Source organism: Protopterus annectens, chromosome 16.part0 (assembly GCF_019279795.1).
Source record: "Protopterus annectens isolate FY-2018-M chromosome 16.part0, PAN1.0, whole genome shotgun sequence".
NCBI lineage: Eukaryota > Metazoa > Chordata > Ceratodontiformes > Protopteridae > Protopterus > Protopterus annectens.
In genome coordinates this window covers 295,631,338-295,655,368 of record NC_056750.1, presented here as the reverse complement: position 1 = coordinate 295,655,368, position 24,031 = coordinate 295,631,338, and the positions used below count along the sequence as shown (strand labels likewise).

The following is a 24,031-nucleotide window of genomic DNA, read 5'->3' as shown; positions in this document are numbered from 1 at the left end:
AGCATATGCAGTCCCTTAACCATTTTGATAAAGTGACCTTGGAGACAGAATTTCCCATTTTAGGCCCAAAGAAGGAAATGAACAGTTGGCCAGTTTTACGTATTGCTTTGGTTCTGTCTAAATAAAACCTCAGTTGTCTGTGTACAGCCAAAGAATGTAGACAGTATTGCCCTTTATTAGTAATATTTGGGAAAAATACTGGCAAATCAATGATTTGATTGTTAGAAAAATCTGAAACAACTTTGGGGAGAAAAGATGGGTTTGTCCTGAGTGATACTCTGTCCTTGTGGAAGATTAAACAGGGCCTTTTAATGCATAATGCCTGAAGCTCAGAAATTCATCTGGCTGATGTGATGGCTACCAGGAAAAGAGACTTCCAAGATAAGAATTTAAGGTCACACTTCGCTGCAGGTTCAAAAGGGGGTTGAGTTAAGGACTGAAGAACTAACATGAGGTTCCATGGCTCTATAGGTTGTTTGATTGGAGGCCTAATGTGAGAAACCCCTTTAAGAAAAGTTTTGCATAACCAAAGCGAGATGAGGGGAGAATCATCCAACCCATTATGATAGTTAGAGATAGCCGCTAGATGTAGTCATATGGTAGAAGCTGCAGTTCCATCTTCACCTCCTTTTCTTAGACCAAATAGAGAACCTCTTCCATTTGTTTGATATAGTCTTCTGGTGGATGGTTTATGAGGGGCCAGGATAATGTCACATACCAGTGAAGGAAGGTCATCCTGGCCTGGTGATTAACGGAAGTGGAGAAACCAAGCTGTCAGCTTGAGACTGGACAGATTCAGGTGACTCAACCCTTGGGGGGTGAGAAATCAGGTCTGGAAGAGGGTCCAGAATCCACAGTTGCCATAACAGATGAGGCCAAAGGAAGGAGAACACAATTTCTCGAGGGCAAAGGAGGGCTATGAGGATCACTTTGCATTTCAACCGAATAGCTTTCTTTATGAATTGGGGAATCAGAAGGATGGGGATAGGCATATAGCAGTCCTGTGGGTCAATCGTGAATCAGAGCATCCCTCGGGGACTCCCCCTGTGGGGGGAATAGGGCAAAATAGCTGCTGCATTTGTTGCTTGACAGGGAGGTGAATAGGTTGTATCAAGGCTGGCCCCAATGGCTGAAAATTTCTGCTGCTACATCGGGATTGAGGGACCACTCATGAGGCAGGAGAATACATCTGCTCAACTTGTCTGGAATCATGTTGGAATTCCCAGGGATATGCATTGCTATCAGAAAACGGTTAGAAGCTATTGCCCACTGCCAAATTCTCATGGCCTCTTGACACAGGGGAAAGGACTTGGTTCCTCCTTGCTTTTTCATATACCAGACTACTGACATGTTGTCTAACTGATCTGCGATCTTTCCAGAAGGGAGGACAGATTGGAATGCTTGCAACACCAACAACACCATCCTCAGTTCTAGAATGTTGATATGCAGGCTGTTCTCCAAGGTGAAACATGCACCTTGCACTGTCTTTCCCTGAAAATGGCCCCCCCCATCAGGGAAGCATCCATGGTCACAATGGCTTTGGGTTGGGAGGGGTGGAATGGACAGCTCCAAAGGTCTTTGTTTGGCCTCATCCACCAAAGAAGATCCTGTTTGCAATGATTGGTTATCTGAATTTGAAAGCATAGAGGGTGGTAATTTGGAGACCACTGAGATAGCAGAAGCCATTGAAGTATTCGCATATACAGTTTCACCAGAGGCACTACTGGTATGGAAGCTGCCATCGATCCTAAAATCTGAAGAACCGCCCTCACTGAGGCTTTGTTTTGACAGAGTAGCACCCAGAGATCAGTCTCTGAAGTCTGTGAACTGGAAGTGACACCAGACAAGAATGGGTGTCGAAGACTGCTCCAATGAATTTTATGCTCTGAGCTGGAGCAAGGTTGGATTTCTCCCAGTTTATAGTTATTCCCAAAAGTATCACCAGAGAAAGAGTATATTGTAGGGCAATTACCAGAAGATGCTTGGTGGGGGTGGTAAGGAGCCAATCATCTAAATACGGAAACACCTGGAATCCTTGCAGTCTCAAGTGAGCTGTTACCACTGCCATGCACTTTGTGAGCACTCTGGGGGCTGTAGAGAGTCCGAATAGCAGGGCACAAAACTGGTAGTGATTGACTCCTAGATGGAAGTGAAGAAGACTCCTGGAGCGTTTGTCCATTTTGATGTGGTAATATGCGTCCCGGATATCTATCAAGCACATCCAATCACCTTCCCTTAGAAAAGGGAGAATGGACTGAACTGTGACCATCCAGAATTTCATTTGGGCAACAGACTTGTTCAAATTGCTGAGATCCAGAATTGGTCTCCATCCCCTGTCTTTTTTGGCACCAAAAAAAATATTGAGTAGAATCTGGATCTCTATTGGTTTGGTGAGTCTAATTGGATGACTCTTTTTTTGATAAGCTTGTTTATTTCTGCAGCTGTTTCTTCCCTTTGACTGGGTGGAACGTTGGGAAGTTTTGTCAGAAGTTTTGGATAAGTAATGAGAGGGATGGTGTAGCCTTGCACCCAATGGTCGGACGTTATTGAATGCCAGGCAGCCTGGTGTAGAGTGAAAAGTTCCCAGACTGCTTCCAGAGGAAAACAATCGGGCTGCTCTTCAGGAGCGCTGGTAAGGCTGCACACAGAAAGAATCCCTGGGTCCCTGGTTACGCAGACCCCCTCTGCCTCAGTAGGGGTGTCTTCCAGAATTGTTACTCCCCTCTTCCCCTGGGGGTATCATCGCCACGTACAGCATGGAAAGGACCCTAAGATTTTTTGTGCCACATCTTTCCGCTCCTCTGGTTCCTGGAAAAGGAAAGCTGAAGATTGGAAAAATGTAGACCTATGGCACACAGGGTCTTACCATCTTGCTCACACCTAGCTAGGGTGTCTTTCACCTTGGGACCAAAAAGGGAAGATGCTTCGATCGGAGCATTCAGGAAGGAAGACCTGAAAGGGTCTGCGAAGTCACAGAGGCAGATCCAGGAATGGCATCTCATAACTATGCCTGAACCCGCCGCTCTAGCTGCCCCTTTGGTTGTATGTGAGAGCAACCTCATGGACGAATTGGAGATCAATTCCAGAGTTGCGAGCTGTGAGGCAACTTTGTCCCTTACCTCATCAGACAGCTGTCCTACGAGTGTTCCAGAGAGTTCGGAAACCAAGTCTCTCTGGAGTCTCAAAAAATGTGCCAAGTAATTCAGAGACCGTATGGCAAAAGTTGCTGAAGCAAAAACTCGCCTCCCCAATCTATCTATGGCCCAGGACTCTCTGTTGGGCGGATGAACAGTATGCCTCTCTTCAGCGAGATCTTTTTTTGTAGCCACCACCATCACCATAGCATCGACTGGTAAACCTCTTGACCAATGTGGGTTCTCCTCGGGGGGAGGAAGTATCTTGTCAGGTCTCTGAGGGATCGACTCAACAGAGTCAGGGTTCTTCCAAGCACACTGCACCATGAGTTGTACCAGCTCGTCTGCAGGTGGGGTCACCCAAGAGGTAGATGGCCGGGCACAGAAAGCCTGCAGAAACACAGACTCCTCGGAAGGGTTAGTGGGCTTCCCTCACCCCTCTATTTCAACATTTCAATGATGTCCCCAAAGGAGACATCATCAGGGGTTGACCGTGGGGACCCTTCACTGTCATTGAAATCCGTATCCTCAGTCAGAGACTCTTTTAAGGGAGTCTACATGCTTCTTGCATGATCTCTTCCATGGGGGCTCCTCAGCAGGGGGCTTCTGAGGAGGACTCAGAACAGGGGGTGCCCTGTAACGGGGTCTCCTGCAACTTTCCTGCCCAGTGTCCTGGGGAGGTGGCTTGTGTTAGGTGTAGCTCAGGGGGAAATGGGTTCCAACATTGGTGGAATGCTTCCAGAAGCAAGTGCCCTCTCCATAGCTCGGAATGCAGGTCCACCCACAGAGGGATGGGTGCCTGGAACTGAGAAGGACAACCTCGGAACTGGGGTCATACTCCTCTCTGTCAAACCCGCCCCTGAGGATGGAGCCTCAAGCAGGATCGGTGCAGACAGAACTCCCAGCACCGTGGATGGAACTGTAGACACACTCAGAACCATGCCAAGAGCTGAAGAGCATTCAGCCCAATCACAGGGTTGAGGAAGGCCTGGTCCAGCAGGGACCAGAGGCCAAAGGGACAGTCCTGGAGCCCCAGTGAGGTCCAGTACAGGCGCCAGGATGGGAGGGGTTCCAAAAAGGACGTCAGAGTTGAAGACTTTGGAACCGGTATGGTCAAAGAAGGAGAGTAGGATGGAGTCCGTGGAGAAGCCAACCCAAGTCCTGCAGGAGGATGAGTCCTAGATGGAGTGGGTATCCCCCGGCTGTCAATAGCTGGTCCACAAGACACACCACATCAAGTTCAGAAAGGCTCCTGGTGGATCTAGTGGATATTCCTGATGGGGAGTCAGATTGTTCTAGGAATGGACTGTACACTTGTCCTAGAAATGGGTCTGTAGATGGAGAGTTTCAGGCACATGGTGTGGAATCTACCAGCACCGATGTCTCAGGTTTGGAGACCTGAAGAAGTGGTGCCAGAACTGTCATTATCGGGACCGTGTAAGGACTCAGTGCCGAAGGGGCACTTGGAGCCAACACGGAAGGATCAGAAGCAAGCGTAATTGCAGAGACAGGTATCAAAGGCGTGCACTGTGCCACAGTGGCACTCGGTGCTGAAGTCGTAGTAGTCTTTGTAATGTCAATAGTTGGTGCCAGATACAGTGTCGGAGCCAAAGCTGGCACCGATATAGGTAGAGTAGTAGCCGGAGTGGAAGAAGTTGGTGCCGATGAGGTGGACATACTCCGAAGATAACTTAGGTACCTTAGGCTTTACAGGTTTGCCCTGGTCACCAGATAGTGAAGAAGGGACATTTCTTATCCTTGGCTGAAAGGGATGAGACCTCCGTCACAGAAAGGGCCTCTGAAAAGGATGACTTAAGGAGGCCCTTCAGAATCAGCTTGTTTTTGCACTCATTCAAAGTGTGCTGACTAAAACTCTGACTAATCACACAAGTGGGTTGCACCAAAAGATGGGGCACCCCAAACAATAAACACAGTCATCATGGGAATCATTGTTAGGCAGTTTACCCTTACATGAAGTACAGTGCTTAAACCCCGATGTGCCCTTTTTATCTGCCATCATGAAAAAATACACACACAGCAAGTTAGATAGAAAACTAGAGTTCTAACTCTATTATCTCTATCTATAATATGTCTATATAACCACTATATCTATATCTAAAAATATATCAAAAACACACAGAGCCATTTAGTTGAAAAAGGGAAGAAAAAGAAATACCAACGACGGTATTCAAGAAATACCACAAGTGTAGGAAGAAAGGCCATACCACCAATGGTAATTAAAAGTTACCAAACAGGTAGAAACAGAAGAATAAAAGGTCTAAATATAACTTCAAATGTACAGAAATATCAATATGAACAACAAGAAATAAGAGAAATACAAAATATCCTGAAAAGATATCAAAAGTTTTCCACTTAGCTGAGAGCTCGGCTGATAAGCGGGTTTACAGCTACGCAGCAAATGAGATCTGAGGTAACAGGGAGAAGGGCACTATGGGTAGAAGCTTAGCACAGGAGTTTTTGGCTGGTGCGAGCTTGGTATTTGGCTGACTTGGTTCTGAGGGCTTGGATCCGAACCCATCAGTAATGAATGGAAAGAAGATTAACAACATCAGATCAGATGGTCCAAAGGCTATATAAAGGATTTTAATCTTCTCTTTACTCTGTCATGCCTGCTATCATCAAACCTCCAATGTCCGTAGAGGCCAATTTATTCCCCATTTTTTGGAGGTTAGAGATGGCTATGACAAACGGTCATTAGGCAGCCATTAGGGTAGATTCTGATGTGGATTGACTTCCCATTTTTTAGTGGCTGATGTTTATAGGTTCATAAGTTGGTACTAGGCTATCAGCCCTAGGGCCTATACAAGCCTAGCCATAACAAATCCCTGGCTATTTCTTCCCACACTATTTACTTCCCTGGACCCCTGTCTAGCAGGGCGACTGACGTGATCCCCGGGGTGAATTTCCTTTCTCTCATCCAATCGTCAAGGTTCCTTTTGAAGAGGACCAAAGAGGCACTCTGCTTGACATGTATGGGCAATCTATTCCAGAGTCTGGGGAGTCTCTGGGTCAGGAACCTATCCCTCCAGCATGTTTTGTTTATTGTGATGACAAGGTTTAGACCCCTGGAGCATGTGGCTCTGAGGGATTGGGATTTCTTTAAGTGTAGCATGTCCAACAGCTCTGGGTTTGACATGGCCTTGTATGTTAAGCAAAGATCGCCTCTGAGTAGACGATATGCGACAGAGTATAGCTGGAGTTTTTTAAGGCGGTCAGCATAGGGCATCTGCTTTAGGCCTGTGATTCTTTTAGTGAGGTATTTCTGTGGCCTTTCCAGTGTACTGTAACTGACATGAGGGCCCTGCAATACTTCTCTTTTAACAACAGGATATGTATGCTTCTGAACATGCCCTTCTCAGCAGGAAATTCCACCAAGGAAAACTACTGCTTCATCTTTGGAAAATGAAATAAATAGCTGGTCTGTTTTCCTGAAATCTTGCATTCTGTGGAGACAGAATCAAAGTTGTCTATGCAGATCTAAATGGTGCAGCATGCATTCTCCTTTGATGGAAATTTTTGGAAAGAAGACAGGGAGGTTGGTGGACTGATTCATAGCTGTTTCTGAAGCCACCTTAGATACAAAAGAAGAACTAGAACAGTCAAACACCCTGTCCTTGTGAAAAATTAGATATGGTGGCTTAGAGGTGAAAGCCCAGAATTCTGATACTCATCTAGCTGATGTGATTGTGACCAGAAAGATAGTTTTATAAGATAAAAATTTCAAGTCCACCTTGGCAGCTAGTTCAAATGGGGACTGAGTCGGGGCTTGAAGAAGTATATTTAAATCACATGGTGGAGTACGGTCCTTACTGTGGGGGTCGGAGCAGAAGGGTACCATTAAGAAAAGCTTTCCATAATCTAGATGATGCCAAAGAGGAATAGTTATGTCTTACATTAAAGTTTGAGATAGCTGCAAATTGAATCTTTATAGTACAATAATTAGCACCACTGTTAAATATGGAAGCAAGAAAATTTACAATAGTTGGAATGGGTGCCAAAAAGAGGTCTAATTGTCTCTAGACAGCTTAAAGGGAGAATCTTTTCCATTTGCTCTTATACACCTTTATAATAGAACTCTTCTGAAAGGATATAAGAATGTGTTTGCCTGGAAAGGAAAACATGGACTGTCTATAGTCATCAATGAAAGTGGAGAAAACATGCAGCCAACCTGAGGGTCCAAAGTCTTGTTGAGTTATTCCTGATAGGTGAGACAGGAGATCCTGTTTTGGATCCAACACCCAAGGAGGTGCACCAGATGAGGCCACAGGAAGGGAAACCATACTTGTCAAGGCCAGAACAGTGGAATGAGGATTACTTTGCACTTCTGCTGACACTGTCTGCAGAAAATTGGGAATCAGGGTGTAGGTGGAAAAGAGTACAGGAGCCCAGTGGGCAAATAATGAACTAGAGAGTCTCTAAATGACTCCCCATCTGGAGGGATAGGAGCAAAGTACCTGCCACATTTGGAGCTGAGAGGAGAAGCAAAGAGATTGCAGCATGGTTGGCCCTACTGATAAAAAATCATTTCTGCCACCACAAGTTTGAGAGACCACTTGTGACAGAGTAAGATGGATCTTCCCAGTGTGGCTGCTATAAGTTGGACATCCCCAGGATATGCAATGCCTAATGAAAGTGTCTGGAAGAGATCTCTCACTGCCAAACTCTCATTAACTCCTGACACAGTATAGGATTGGTTCCCCCCTGCTTGTTGATGTACCAGACTACTTACATATTGTCCATTTGGATGGAAAGCATTCTTGAAGGGACAGCATCTTGAAAAGCCTACAGTGCTAATAGGACTGCTTTGATTTCCAGAATATCGATGTGAAAATTGACTTTCTAATGGAACCAAGTGCTTTGGACCATCCTTCCCAAGTAATGTCCCCCCAATCCTAGCTGGGAGGCATCTGTAGTCACTGTGGCTGTGTATGGTGGAAGAATACAAGGGCAGCCCTGACAAAATTCTTTTGCGGTGATCCACCAGGTAATATGTTCCCTGCAAATTCTTGTAATCCTTATCAGTACAGATAGGGACTGGTGTCTTATTGACAATTGCACTGCAAGTGTGCATTGTATTACCCTCATATAATACCTTGCTAGGAGCACTAGAGTTATGGAAGCTGCCATAGATCCGGGGAGTTGTAATACCAAGCTTGCTGGTTGGGAAGGAAGAGAAAAGATGTAGGATGCTTGACTCTGTAAAGTGTTTATTCTTGTGTGATGTAAGCTTGCAGTTCAAATCACTGTGTCTATATGAGCACCAATGAACTCCAAGACTTGAGCGGAGGACAGCTGAGACATGGTGTAGTTCAGTGTAATGCCCAGTTGGAGACACAGCTGCATCCAGTAGTCCCTGGCTTGAATCAGTACAGGCTTGGTGAGAGCAGAGGTGAGCCACTTGTCGAGGCATGGAAACACCCAGAATCTCAGCAGTCTCAGGTGAGCTGTGACCACTGCCATGTATTTGGCGAACACCCTGGGGGCTGTGGTGAGGTCAAAGGGCAGGGCTCTGAATTGGAAATGAATGGCTTCCAGCCAGCAGTGAACAAATCTCCTGGATCGCCTGTCTCTTTTGATGTGAGAGTATGCATCCTGGAGATCTATTAAGCACATCCAATCATCCATGCAAAATAGAAGCAAAAATGGACTGAATCGTGACCATTCAGAACTTGGAGCATTTGACAAACTGGCTTAAATTGCTGAGATCTAAGATAGGCCCCAGATCCCCATTTTTCTTTGGCACCAAAATAAACATTGATTTAAGTTCCGAATTCTTGTTGGTCTGGGGGACCATTTGAATGACTCTTTTGGCAAGCAGTTTTTCTGACCAGGTGGAATATCTGGAAGTTTTGTTGACTGACTGGGAACTGAAGGGAAAAGGGTATGCAATAACCTCTGGAAACAATCCTCTGCACCCAGGTGTCTTTGGTGATGGCTGTCTAGGTTTCTGGGTGCAGGAATAAGTGACCCCAACTGCCTCCAGAGTGCAGCAGTTGGACATCATTTCAGTAGCGTTGGTAGGGCTCCTCAAAATGGGGCCTCTGAAACCCTGGTTTTGTAGGCCTCCACTTCCACCAGGGCATCATCTGCCATTGCAGTTCCTCTCTCTACCAATGGGTGACTTATTCCCATAGGAGTCCTGAGAAGAGCCTTGCAACTTCCTGAACCATATTTTTCTACCACCGGTGTAGAAACAGGTATCAACACAGCAGATAAGACCTTCCCATCTTCTTCACTCCTAAACAGGGTGTCTTTAACTTTGGGGCCAAATAATGTAGATTCATCAGAAGAATCATTGATGAATGATGGCTTGAAAGGCTCCTCAAAATCACAAAGATGGATCCAGGCATGCCGTCTCACAGCAATTCCTAAACTTGTGGCTCTCAAAGCACCTTCTGAGTTGTGGGAAATGATCCTCATATAGGCGTACGAGTTGAGAAGAAACAGTCTTCTTGTCCTCCATAAAGAGGGCATTTTAAAACTCCTTGTTCAAGTCCCTTTGAAATTTTGCAAAATGTGCCAAATAGTTCAGTGACATGAGAGCAAAGTTCGCTGATGCATAAATGCGCTTCCCAAACCTGTCCAATGCCAAGGACTCTGTTGGGGGAATGGAGAGTAGAACTTTGTTCAGCCAAGTCCTTTTTTGGTGGCTGCTGTAACCACCATAGCATCTACCTTTACTATGATGGTCCCAATCCTTGGGAGCAACCAGGTATTTCTCAGGTCTTTTGGGGATTGGCATCTAGATCTTTCCAAGCCTGGTGGAAGATGAGGTCTGGTTCAAGTATTTCACTGAAGGAGACATCCTCAAGGAATAATCTGGGGGGGACCCTTCTACCTCATCAAAGTCAGTGTCTTGTGCCACATATGCTTCTGAGGGGGCTCCCTGGTGGGATGCTCTGAAGAGGACTCAGAAGTGTGAGCTGAATCCTGAATGAAGACTGTCTCAAGGCTTGTACAGGCCAGCTGCTCTGATGTGATAGAATGTACAAACTCTGGGACCAAGGCAAACATTTGTGGAAGTGGCGGACCTGAGGGGGGCAAGTATGTCTTATCCACAGTGGTGGAAAACGCTCTCTCTACTACCCAGAATGCAGAAGACATTGGCAAGCAAGGGCCATCCTGGTAGGAGCCAAGGACAACTGCCCAGGATGGCTCAGAGCATCACCATGACTCTGCCTTGAGGTAGACGTTGGAGTCTAGCTGTCCAATGCCAAGGATCTGAGATGAAGGGAAGGCTCTTAGGGCATCGGACTCAAACCCAACCTCCCCGATCCAGCACTCTTAGTGCCGACTTGACCAGAGATGTGGACAGAGATGAAGAAGGCCAGGCCTTTGGATCTAATGCAGGCAAACTTAGAACTCTCAGGTCCAACGGCTCCAAAACCAAAGGTGAAATCAGAGTAGATGTCACTGGTTGGGCAGGGGCAGGTGGCAGGCTCGAGGATCAGATGGAAGATAGAGCTGGTAAATCTCCCAAATGAATCTAGGTCTGAAGAAACTTCCTCATCATCCTGTCCACATCTGTTTCCATTAGGCTCCTAGACTAGAAGTTCTTCAAGGGGTCTCCTGTAGGAACAGAAAATGTATCCAAGAAGGTATAGCTTTAGGGTGAAGGTGGAGGAGTAGTGAGCTGAAGATTTTGATTCTGATCCTGATGGATCCGAACAGGCAGTTGGATCCAAAAGTTTGGAGACCTTTTTGGGTTGAGCCAAACCTGAAACAGAGGAGGGAGAATGTTGAGGGGATTGTTTCCTAATCTCTTTACCTTTAGTTGAAGAATCCACCCTTAATCTTCTTGGAAGGCTTTTTGGAAGTGGGGGAGGTCCAGCAGAAGATGCAAAAGATAAAGAAGGTAAAATCCCTTGAGGACTAGTTTAACCAAAGCCTAGTGGTTGAGCCGTGCACAAATCTCACAGTCAATATTCAAATGGGCTGAGCCCAGACAATAAATATACTCCTGGTGGGCAATGGAATTAGGGAACTTATGCCCACAGGAGGTGCTCTGTTTGAAGCCAGGTGGCTTATCAGACACTGTGAAAAACAGGACAGAAAGGAAGACATAGAAAAGGGGAGAGTAGCCTGCCAACAGTGGTAACAAATAAGAGAATAAATACCAGCAATGGTAATTAAGAAGTACCTATAATAATTAACACTAGAAAGGAAGAAAAATACTACTAAAGCATAAGGCCTAAAGTTTGATCTAAGACCCCATTGGTTGACTGAAGTGAGTTTATTGTACTCCTCCCATAAGAAATGCATGCTTTGTTGTTCTTTTTATCAGCATGAATATAAATGCATATTAAATTACTTTAGCTCCCAAATGTTTGATACTCTCAACTGCTTAGTGAAGCTGTCAAATCTATTCTAATATCCTGCTTCAGTTGTGTACTGTAATATGCACCAATGTCATTTCTTAGAATTGCTACACTTTCTTTGTGTGATATTTCCTATTTATTCCATTTTAATTAATTCTATTAATTTTGTCCATATTTCTTTAGAGCTTGTTTAAGCTTTGTGATATTGCACATCTACTATTTCTTGGAGCTTTTCTTACCCAGCCTCTGCAGAAAATGGGTACTGTTCCCTGTCAGCCTCTCACAGTAAACAAAAGCAAAAAACAAATACAAATCAATCAGAAGCTGCCTGAAAATAAAGTTTTTCACTGAAAATCTAGCAAAACAGAGCTTTAAGTTACTTAAGATATTTTACTGTGAATTAGCCTACCACATTAACAACAGGGGTTAGTTACAATAGTGTAGAACTGTGCTTTTGCAAGAAGTAAGTACTCCTGTGGCTAATTGATTCCACAGCCTCTACTGCCAAAATACATATGCATACGCTGAAGTGGAACTGCCTGGAACTGTGTGGAAATGAGAGAACTTTCATAGATATATTAATAGTAAAAAAGGTTTGAGTTGACATTGATCAAGATCCATTACAGATTACAGAATATATTCAACAAGCCACTTGTTCAAGGCACCAACACAGTTGCAAAGAATGCTCTTATGTTTGCAAAAGTAGAATTCGAAAGTGTTGTATAAGCCAGGACATCAAACACATACAGTTAGTTATGACTATTTGCAGGAGCAAAATGAAGATTTCCTTAGTGATAAACTGAAAGCTAAACAGGTCATTCAGCAATCACACATGACAGACCATGAACCTCAGAAACTTTCAGTGATGTACTGAAGATGATCCAGTGATGACCACATTAAAGGATACTTCCACAAAAGTTTGGTCAGAAGGAAAAACTGCCATTCCACAGGAAATGTTGCCTTTTTTTCTTTAAAGATGTCAAAAGACTTATCTTAATGTAACTCAGTTATACATAGCAGATAACTGGATTGCATTAAGTCTCATGGGATAAGAAAAAGTGATAGAAATTATGAGTCTCACTTGGGAAGAGTGAAGTGCAAAATAAACACACACACACACACACACACACGCACAATTTTGATCAGGTATGTCCACACATACTCAGTACTATATCAGTGTACCTCATGTAACTTGAATCAAAAAAATAATTCAAGAGAGACAGACAAGAATCACATAGGCTAAGACTGGTAAAGATCTTTTTCAGCATCAATGTGTGATCCATTTGATGTACGAAAAAATGAAAGTTATGTAGTTAGCATAAAGCTAGATCTGTGTTGTCTCCTTCCTTCTATCTCAATGATTGGGATGTTGGATCCATATGAATCAGAGGCTGGCAACTCAGAACTTTAGCTCCAAGGCTCAGGCTTCCCCTCTCTCCCATAAAGCACCGTTGCCCTAAAAGTCCCCAGATCAATTTGGCCCCACAAAAGACCATAACTCTAGGGAAAAAAATTTGCATGACTAAAGCAGAATACTGTAAGCACAAGGAGCAATCTGAATGGATTGCAAAATACAAGGCTCCAGACAGGTTCAGTGCAGCCTGGTAGGAGCCCTAGGAGAGTGAAAATTTGGGTCTATATTAGAAGAGCGAAGTGATGAAACAGTGAACACACTTTCGTCGACACGTAAAACCCGAAGTCTGAAAACAGCGAAGTTACAGAACAGCGATTTTTTTCCCCAGGGAAAAAAATTGCTGGGCTGTTCTTGGGACTTTGCTGTTTCCTCCACTGTGGTGCGATCTCAGACTTGGTATATTTAAGTAGGGGGGTGTGGGGGGTGAAGGCCCCCACTTTATTTTGTCTTTATAATGTTTTTTTTTTTTTTTTTTTTGGAACAATGATTTTTTCCCTGGGAAAAAAAATGCTGTTCCGTAACTTTGCTGTTTCAGACTTCAGGTTTTATGGGTCAACGAAAGAGTGTTCGCTCTTTTATCATTTCATTCTTCTAATATAGACCCTAAAATTTGAATGGGGATGGCAAGAGGAAATGTTGAGACTGACAGAAGAAGACAACATGGATTAATGGTTATGGTAAGTACATAACATTTTGTATTCAATGTTGTCTTTTCTGTATGCCTCAAAATTTGGTACAGAGTCCCCAGCTAATTTAACCCTGGGAAGCAATATGAAAGGATATCCTGGAGAACGGTGGAACCAAAGGATGCTCTGGACTTCGTCTGAAGTTTCAGCTTGTAATGAGAAACAAATTTATGAACTGTAAACCATGTGGCTACTGTATAAATATCGTCACTAGGGACACTGTTGAAGAAAGCTGTAGAGACAGCAACCACTGTTGTAGAATGCTTTTAGCTTAGAGGACAAAGACAAATAGCCACCTGGACAAAGTAACTTTAGACACAGTGAAACCTAGTTTTGCTTTGGAGAAGGAAGTAAACAGCTGATCATCATTCTCAAGGTCATTCACATGGTGTAAATAAAATCGCAACTGATGGTGAACATCTAACAAGTGAAATAGATAATCACCCTTATTGGAGAAATTTGGGAAGAAAACTGGTAAATTAATAGCTTTATTCAAAGCAGTTTTGGAGGCCATCTTGGGAAGGAAGCTGGATTAGTCTGGAGAGAGGCTCTGTCCTTATGAAAAATCAAATATGGAGGTTTACAATATAAAGCCTGCAATTCAAAAATCCTCTTGGCAGACATAACAGCTACCAAAAACAAGGTTTTCCAAAACAGCAAAACAGAAATTTCAAATCAGCAGTAATTGCCAGTTTAAATGGTACCTTAGCAAGACTCTCTAACACAATTGTGATGTCCTACTGTAGTACCGGACCCTTCAAAGGGGGTTGTAACAGAAAGGTACCTCTCAAGAATGCTTTTGAAAGCTTGAGGGAAACAATAGGCATAAACCGCTAGATGGCTGCTAATTAGACCTTAAGCATTTACTAACTGGCTCCAAAATGAAAGAGACCCACCAGGAAGTCCAAACTAGAAGGTATAGGTGCCAAAAAAGGATCTAGACCCTTGGAGTTAGCCCTAGTAGTAATCCTTTTCCACTTACTTCCACAGGTTTTCCTAGTGTGCAGCTTCTGGGAGGAAGTTATAATATGAAAACTCTAGAAGACAGCCTGGAATTTCTAGCCACTGGAAGTGGAGAAACCAAGTGGTCAGACCGAGGTATTTGATGTCTGGTTGAGACTTGACAGAGGGATGGGAGATCAAATCCAGAACAGGATCTACGATTCATGGTGGGTACACATGGTGAGGCCATAAAAAGGGGAACCAAACCTGTCAGGGCTAAAAGGACCAATGAGGATCACTCTTGTCTTGCACCAAGATTTTTTTGTACAAACTTGACCAATAAGGAAGTTGGAGACTAAGCATACAAGAGACCTTGGGAACAAGTATGGACCAGAAAGTCTACTGAGGTTACTACTTCTTGAGACATCAGGACAAATAAGCTGCTACATTTGGTGTTGGTTGGATTTGTAAAGAGATCACAGCAAGGTTGGTCCCAGAGACAAAAAACTTTGTTCATTACTAACTGATCGAGGAACCACTTGTGTGGCAGAAGAACACACCTGCTCAGCCAGTCTGCTAGGATACAGGAGTTCCTCAGAATGTGCACTGCAGTCCTACAGCACTGGGAAGATATTGGCCACTGCCAAACCCTGATTGCTTCTCAACACAACAGGAAAGAAGGGTTCCTCTTTATTCGTTGATATACCAGACAACAGACAAATTGTCTGATTGTACTGCAGTTACACCCTTGGGGAAGTAATCCTGAAAGGCCTGCAATGCAAGTAGGCCTGCTCACATCAACAGGACATTGATGTGAAGGTTGGCCTAGGAATGGGATCAAGTGCCTTGGACAGCTCTTCCCTCAAAATGCCTCTCCCCACCTTAAAAGGGGAAGCATCCATAGTCACAGTGGCCCTTGGTGAGGGAGACAACAAGGGATGACTCAAGAAGGTCAGGGAAGAAATTAGTCACCACAGAATATGTTGCCTACAAATACTAGTGAGATTGATAGGATGGTTCATCAGTTGGTGCACCACAGACCACTGGAAGGATAGAGTCCACTGAATTACCCTTATGTAAAACATTGCACATGGGACTAGAGTGATATCAGCTTCCATGGACCCTAATAGATGTAAAGTCAAATAAGCTGGAGGGAACTTATGTTGCAACACCTGCAAGGCTTAAACAGGTAGACACCACAGTCAGGACAGGAGTAGTCTGGCTATCTGAGCTGTACTGTCCAAGTGGCACTCTATAAATTCTACCATCTGAATTGACTCCAGTTTGGATTTTTCAAAGTTCACTATGATCTCCAAAAATAAGCACATCTAGATTAAGGAGTCTTTTGAATGGACCAGCAAATCTCTTCTGGTGGCCATGATGAGCCAATGATCTAAATGAAGGGAACACCTGGAACCCCTACAGGCTGACTTGCACTGTTGCTACTGACATACTTTTGGTGAACACCCGGGAGGTCATGGTAAGACCAAAGGACAATGCTCTGAACTAGAAATAACTGGCTCCCAGCCAAAAGCATACAAACGTCCTGGACTACCAGGTTATTCTCATTTGATATTATGCATCTTGGAGGTCCACTGAGCACATCCAGTTGTCCTTCCTCAGAAGAAGCAGTATGGAGTGTGCCATGACCATCTGGAAAGATGTCTGCTTGACAAACTGGCTCAACTGCCATAGGTCTAAGATTGGCCTTAGGTCTCTGTTCTGTTTTGGTACTAAAACAAACCTTGAGTAGACTCTGGATCCTCTCTGGTCTGGTGGAGCCTCATGGATGACCGACTTGTTTAGCAGATTTTAAATTTCCTGCACTGATGCCCTTCACACTGATATTATAGAACATCTGGCAAGGTCTTGTATTCCAATACTGAGGAAACTATGAAAGGAATAAAACAGCCTCTAGTTATTACTCTTAACACCCAAGAATTGAAGGTGATGGTCAACAAGGTAAGAGGGTGAGGAGATAAGTGCTCCCTAACTGCCTCTTGAGAAGGGCAGCTGGGTTATCTTTCAAGAGGTGCTGGAAGGATTTGCCAGTGACAGGTCCTTGAAACCACTGGGTCTGTGGTCTGCCTCTGTCTCTCTGGTGATGACCATTAAAATCCTGCCCCCCCTCACCCTGGGGCCTGTCTCCAGAAGTGCCTAGGCAAAGTCCTGGGACTTCTAGAACCACAAGCATTTTCCACCCTTCTGGTTGTGGGAAAAGGACATTTGAGATGTGGAGAAATGATTACAATAGCAGATAGAGTTTTGCCATCCCACTCACTCCTGGTTAGGGTATCCTTAAACTTGGGTCTGAACAATGCGGACCCATCAAATGAGACATTCAAGAATGACATCTTAAAGCTTTCAGCAAAGTCATGCAGATGCATCCAGACATGGTGTTAGATGGTAAGGCTGGTTATTGCTGCTCTCACTGTGCCATCTGCTGCATTTGACAACAGACATATGGACATGTTAAAAATGGACTGCGTGCAGGTCAGCTGTGATTCCACCATCCTGCAGGACACCGCTGTCATAGCACTCAAAAGGGATTTTCACAGTATATATGATATAAAGGCTACCTACATTACAAATTTGTCAAAAAGATCATCAAAAATCTGAAACTTGCCATAAGAATGATTAAAGCAGAACCATATATAAATGGTTTGTCTTATTTCAAGCCAAACCCTAAAGTTATTAGACTCCTCTGAAAGTTAAGGCTTCACCATACAATAATACACAAGTGTACCTCATACTACAGCACGATGTGCCACAGATAAATGGTTGACTTTGCAGTAATGTCATTGGACCTGACTGAGCTCTAAAATGATCACCATACACTGGTGAGTTGGGTCAAACGGCTGGAGTGGTGACTGGACAAAACTGGGAAACTTAAACACATAGTGAGGGTGTCCTGCAAAAAAACTAGCAGATGCTTCTGTGTGGATGAGTTTGACTTCAACATTATGAATAGCTTTCCCATATACTGGGGGAGTTTGCAGTCATGTAGTCTTATAAGGCATGCAATAAAGGCCTCAGCAGTTGAAACTGCAACAAAACGTTGTAGCCAACATATGATTAGTTCTTATCATGGTGGTAAACAGAGGTTACACCAGTGATCATCAGTAGTAAAAGAAACAATTAAGTTACAGAAGCCTTCCACGCATTTCTAGCAGGTAACTTTCCATAGTCAACTAACAGTTACTGACAAACCAGGAAGACAGTAGCTGGGCAGTCAAGAAACTCAAGAGCTAGATGGGAGAAGTTTAAGGAGGCTATAGAGAATGACTTTTGGATGGCATCATAGTGGTTCTCTCAAACCTTCAAGTGACTCAGGAGGGGGTGCAGGCCTCTGTGCAATCTGTCCACAGCAAGGGCGGAAGAACTCTGACCTTAACTGCAGAAACTGTCTGAGGTAGAAGTTTATCAATGACACAGTGCCAGAAGCAAATGGTGAGATTGTCTACCTTCTGTAGATGAGATCACTGCAGAAGAGGAATAGTTAAAGCTCATGTTCCTCCCCAAAACACCATGGGAATTACTGAAATTATATCAACAAAGCATCAGCAACATGCTACAAGCATTTCTGTCGGGATGTCAAGCTCATGTGCACCCCTTTACATACTGGGTCCCTATTATATCTTCAAAGACACAAATCTTCGAACGTGTCTTTATTGAACTTAAAAGAATGAAAATGTAAAACAGTGAAAGGGCATATAAGTGATTTCTTTCCCTGTGAAAGAAATTGCTTGGCTCAGTAAAAAAAAAAAAGATCACTACAAACAAAACAAAGTGGGGGGCTTTGCCCCCCACACCCCGCAACTTTGGGGCTGTGCCTCCACCCCTCCTAAGTAAATAAACCAACTCCAAGATTGCACTACAGTGGGGAAAATGGCAAAGTAACAGAGGCGGCCAAGCAATTTCTTTCCCAGGGAAAGAAGTCACTTATATGCCCTTTCTCTGTTTTAAATTTTCGTTCTTTTAAGTTCAATAAAGACACATTTGACAGTTTACTTCTTTAAAGATATAATAGGGAACCTACATACTCACATCTCTAAATGTAGCAATTGCAAGATTCTACAGTTGTGAGGGCTGAGAAACTCCTTTCCTCCAAAATTCAGTAATCCAACTGAAATAAATGTAAAGTCAGTGAGTAAGCACCGTAACTGATTAAAAAAAAATCAACTGCTCTCACTTCTAGCAACACATTGTAGTATTCACACCCACTGCAGCAATTAAACAATTCTGATACATTAAAACTACAGGAGTGGGTGATATCTATTTAGAAATGCTGAAGGAGCTACATATCACTGAGCTCGCATGGTTAACATGACTTTGCAATCTTTGGGGGGAAGATAAGAACAGTATAGCTGGATTGGAAAACCGGGGTTCCCAGTTTTCAAAAATGAGACAAGGCAGTATATTCCAATTACACAACCTCTATGAGAAATCTTATGGCAGGTTCTGTAAAGAAGACTGTGTAACAGCTGAGTCTCTGTTTCATGATGAGCAATGTAGATTCCAGACTAGCTATAAGACAAAAGATGAGCTGTTTGTCCTTGTTTTGATTTTGGAGATGTTGTATAAATTCTCCACTATGGTCTGTGTGTGTTTTGTGGACTTAAAGAAGCCACAATCTATCCTGGAATATTTTGTCAGAGGTGCAGTAAAAATATGATGTCCCATGTCTGCAGCTGGGTTTCATTTGATCTCTGTACTATTGTAGTAAGAGTTCTGTCCTCATTCTCATTGTTAGCTCAAATAAGTTCAAAGTGGGCACATGACTCTGCAAAGGGAATGTCTTGTTTCCCTTTATATTTTATGATCTCCAGTGACTATTAATGCACAGCTGGGGTGGACAGGATATATAGTTTTGGAATGTGCTGATTGCCGATTTGTTGTTTGTAGATAGTGGTGTACTCTTGGTCACAAATGACTGATTTTCAGTTTACATTGCAGGGGTTTCACTGTCAAGTGTGAAAAAGCTGGTATGAAAAATCAGACCTCCATTCCACATGTTATGCTTCTCTCCCAGAAAAGGCTGGTCTGGTTTTACTGGATAGTCTATGGCATAGCCTCACCTACTGGTCTCAACCTTTAGGTATTGTTGAAAAAAATGAGATCACAGATATCCTTTGATGAAATGCAGTTCCTCTGTAGGAATTTTGGGCTCTTTTTCCATGATAGTGTAATAAGGGCAGCAATCTAAAAGGATTTCATAATACAGCTACTTCTTGGCACCTCTAATAGGACATGTGGACACACTGTCCCACTGGCAGGCAAAGAACACACTGGAGAGATTATATCACTTTGCTTGCCAGGGAACTCTTGCAGAATCTACAGAATGACTGCTGAGGACTACAGCTAGGAATAGGGAAGTCTGTTCTGCTTTGCCTGGCTTGCACCTACTGTGATCCTCACAAGGCAAGAACTTCAGAACACAAATGGATGAATTACTTTAAGCCAGTGATCTCAGACAAATATTTTGAAACAGATCATTTTTTTACATATACTCTGTTGCATTCAGTGGCCACATTTTACTCTGAAATCTGTAAAATAACTACCAGCAAAATAATTCATATAAAGAGCTTACATGTAAAAGTAAACAAACACAATACAAAATAACAGTTTTGTTGCCTCTGTTTTAAATATTTATTGAAGGACCAAAAACCATAATGCAACAATGGAAAATACATTAAGTCGAAGTAACTGAGGGAGAGAAAGAAACAGAGGTGTTAAGAGACAACAGAAAAACAGTACATGATATGTTTGTATACCATACCCTTCAGAGTCTAACTGCCAGGGAATAGGACAGTGCTAATGGAAGTACTACAGTGGGCTTCTTGTAAAAAAAAATAATAATAATAATAAAAAAAAAAAAAAAAAAAAAAATTAAAGCAGTAGACACTGTGTGGGTGCAGAGTACTAGGCTATACAATTAAAACTGCCAGTGTAACATGGTGAGGTATCCAGGATGTTCTTACTGTGGGCTTAACTTTCAATAAAAACTGAAGCAATTAAAAAAACAATGACAATGTGAAATATGCAAGAAAATACAAATAAATCTTTTTTCACATACTTCTTTATCAACAAATATTCCATTATTTAAAAAAAAAACAGCTAAAGCAATTTCAATACAGTACAGCTCTGTGTATTTTCTTATAACATATACTGAAAAGAATACAATAATTATATTTCGAAGCACCAAATTTACACATAAACTAGAACATTAAATTTCTACAATAAACTCCAAGACCAGTTGGGTGCTTAAGCAATAATATTACTATAAACGAAAAATAGTATCTCTCACTAAATACAAAGCGCCTATGGACACTGTCCCACCCTCCAAATAACAGGAATGATGTTAAATAAAATTAAATTAGCCCATATCCCACCCCCATGCATGGAGTCAACATACAACTGCAGCAAAGAGCAATGAGAAGCACTCTACATAACCAAGAAAAAGATAAGCTATCTATTACATTTATGTCCTAGATGCATAGCACTCAGGAAGATAAGCTATAACATTTGTAGCACCTTCCTAGACAGAAACAGTTTTTTAATGTATTATTTGTGGGCATTTTTGTACAAAATTAAGTGGAAAAAGAATTTCTAAATATACCAATTTTAAAGTCATCTTACAAAAGAAACACATTTGTTTGTATTTACCAATGAATCTTTTAAATTATCAAAAAACGTCTAAATTAAAAATGCAGTTTGTTGTTAAGTTAGTACAGAGAGCATACACTGTTGTTTGCCCCCTTACCCACCAAACAAAAATAAAATGTATAGAAGCTATCTTTTTAGATCGCTGGTAAAAAATAGCACCTGTATAACAATCAATTTAAATAGTATTCAACTACAAAACAATCTGATAACTAGGAATGGAACAGAGGGAGGTAGAATGACAGCAAAAGGCATTTTTCTTGTAGCACCTCTGGCTTCTAATAGGAGGTAAAACAACCCCTAATAAAATGTACTGCCAGTTATCCGCCAGACATAATATCTGAATATTTGTTGTTGTACATATGCGGAACTAATTCTTTCATTTTTTTTATAGTAAAACAAAAGAGAGACGGCAAGCTGATTAGTACTCACCAGGGAAGAGCTTCTCTTCTGAAACTGCAATACTGCATATCTAAATACCATACACTTTCCAACCATAACCTGAATTTCAACAGTATTTTCTTTAAACGACAAACACTTGTCAGAAAAACTGACAACTATTCTTAAATTTTAATTATTCTAAAAGTAAACAATGCTTTTTAAATAAAGCTGTGTTCAGTTATGAGTTTTTGTCACTTCTGAAGAAATAAAAAGAATGTGTCTTTTTTATATTTCAGTAGATTCTTTGGATGATTTTAAAATTTTATATTCCTCATCTGGAATCCCTATGACAGATGATACCATACAGATTTTTTTTTCTTGCTTCTTAGTTTCTGAACTACTTTAGCTTCTGCTGAAGTTGCTCAGTCATTTTAACTCTGTTTCACCGTTTTAGCTGTTTATACCCATTATGATCCCCATAGCCCTTCATCTTCTAGTCTGACCCTTAATAAATACTTAAAGGCATGTACTGATCACCAATGAAACTTGACTAATATCTGTCTCACAGAGATGACCCAAATGATATTCAGTCTGAATTACTCTCACAGGCCTTACTTGGTGAATGGCTTGAAAAACAGTTCAGGCTGAAATGTTTTAAATCTGAAGAGCACCAGAGTCACACATCACACGAAACATACAGGTCCAATTTCAAGATGATAGTGTTTTCCAGGCTGAGTTATGGGTAAGTTAAAAACATTCACAACTGGCAGCTGAGTTGGATCCTGTGTGCGAAATACAAAGTGTGTTTGATGCCAACGACCATCTTGTACCTGTGGAAGAAATGTAAAGAGACATCAGAATCTGAAAAATAGGAAAACAGCCCATATTTCTGTCATATGCGTTCCTTTCTTTGTCTTAATATTCTTGCATTTCAGTGCTTACCTCAATAAAATACTTTAACCAAACATTTTTTCATCACTACTATTAAACCTCTTGCCACATTTTTTGCATGAAATACAACACTAGGTTTACAACATTATCCCCCCCCCCCAGTTTGTGTAACAATTTCACTGGTGTTTTCTTAATTTTGTACATTTTAAAAGAGTAAGCTAAATGACCCTAGTTTTCCCCTAGACTCCACCCAGTTATTTTTTCTCTGGTCATTCCTCATTCATCTGATTTTGCCTACCCTCCATTTCACTTTTGCTTTATTTACAAGTACTGCACCACTGTTTGAATTATGCATCATTTTTTTTTACTTATTTTCACAAATGCTGAAAATGTCACAAAGAAATTATTTCAAAAAAAGGACATGCATTCAAAACACATCATACTAAAACAAAGTTAAACATCTCTGCTATGTTTTTTTAATGTGACCTTTCCCTAAACACCATTACAGCAGATTGTATTTAAATGAAAGGGATAGGACCCCCATGCAGAAAAAAAATATTGTGTGTCATTTAAAACTGTTATAGCACTAACACATTTTGCTTAACTCTTGTCTTTTTCCAAAATATTTATTACATTAGTCATTTTATAATACCTCATTTTTCTTGGCCTTGTATTACCGTATAAGCATGTGCGCCTGGTTGCAAACAACAGTGGTGTTTTGCATCTTTTCTTTTGTGAAACTGTGGCATAGTTTCACATAGCTTACATTAGTAGGCTGACCTCCCAACACGCACACACACACACACGCACACACTCACACACACACACACACACACACACACACACACACACACACACACACACACACACACACACACACCCACATGCACACACACACACAGACACACACACACACACACACACACACACACACACACACACACACACACACACATACAAAAATAAGTAATCTTAATGTATCTCTGTCTCTGAAAAAAAACGTGTCATACAGATGACCAAATCCAACTTAACAAGGTGAAAAGGAGAGCTCTACTGCCACAGTACTAACAAGACAGTTTATTTGGGCAAGATATGGCATTTGCAGCAATTTAATGGCCTAGTACTGGTGTTTTTTTTTTTTTAGTCCCAAGCAATGACAATTTGAAATGCCATCACGATACTTTACATGTTGGATTTAATATCTGTCAGTATATTAAACAGGGTTATGGTTTTGTGGTACTAAAGAGCTTCACTCCACAATTATGGGTTTGACTTCTCACTTGCATAATGAATGATGGAGCACATAATTTAAATAGACCAGTGATCCCAACCTGTACTTGAAAAAATGCATTTGTTAGTTACAAATAAATAAAAAGAAACCCACTTAATTTGTTAAATTCTGTGCATCTGAAGCAAACTTGGAGAGTTTGCAAATTCCCCAGTTTCTTTGTACGAGGGTAGACCACTAGATATTCATTGCTGGCCTTTTCCAAGAACATCAGCTACCCCTAATACTTGATCATACCCAGAATATCCAATCATCGAGCACACAAAAGTTTGTTCCCACTACCTGGCTTCAGC

General features: G+C 42.0%; 1 protein-coding gene across 1 annotated transcript in view; it reads right to left on the bottom strand.

Annotated features, from left to right (window-relative positions):
* Positions 1–21,093: 21,093 nt before the first annotated feature.
* The window catches only part of LOC122790588 (collagen alpha-1(XXVII) chain-like), a 1,538,899-nt gene continuing 1,535,961 nt past the window's right edge, over positions 21,094–24,031 (bottom strand). The window contains exon 40 of the mRNA XM_044058114.1: positions 21,094–22,389. Coding sequence (XP_043914049.1) covers positions 22,243–22,389 — 147 coding nt within the window. The 3' untranslated portion in view covers positions 21,094–22,242. The remainder of the gene's footprint in view (positions 22,390–24,031) is intronic.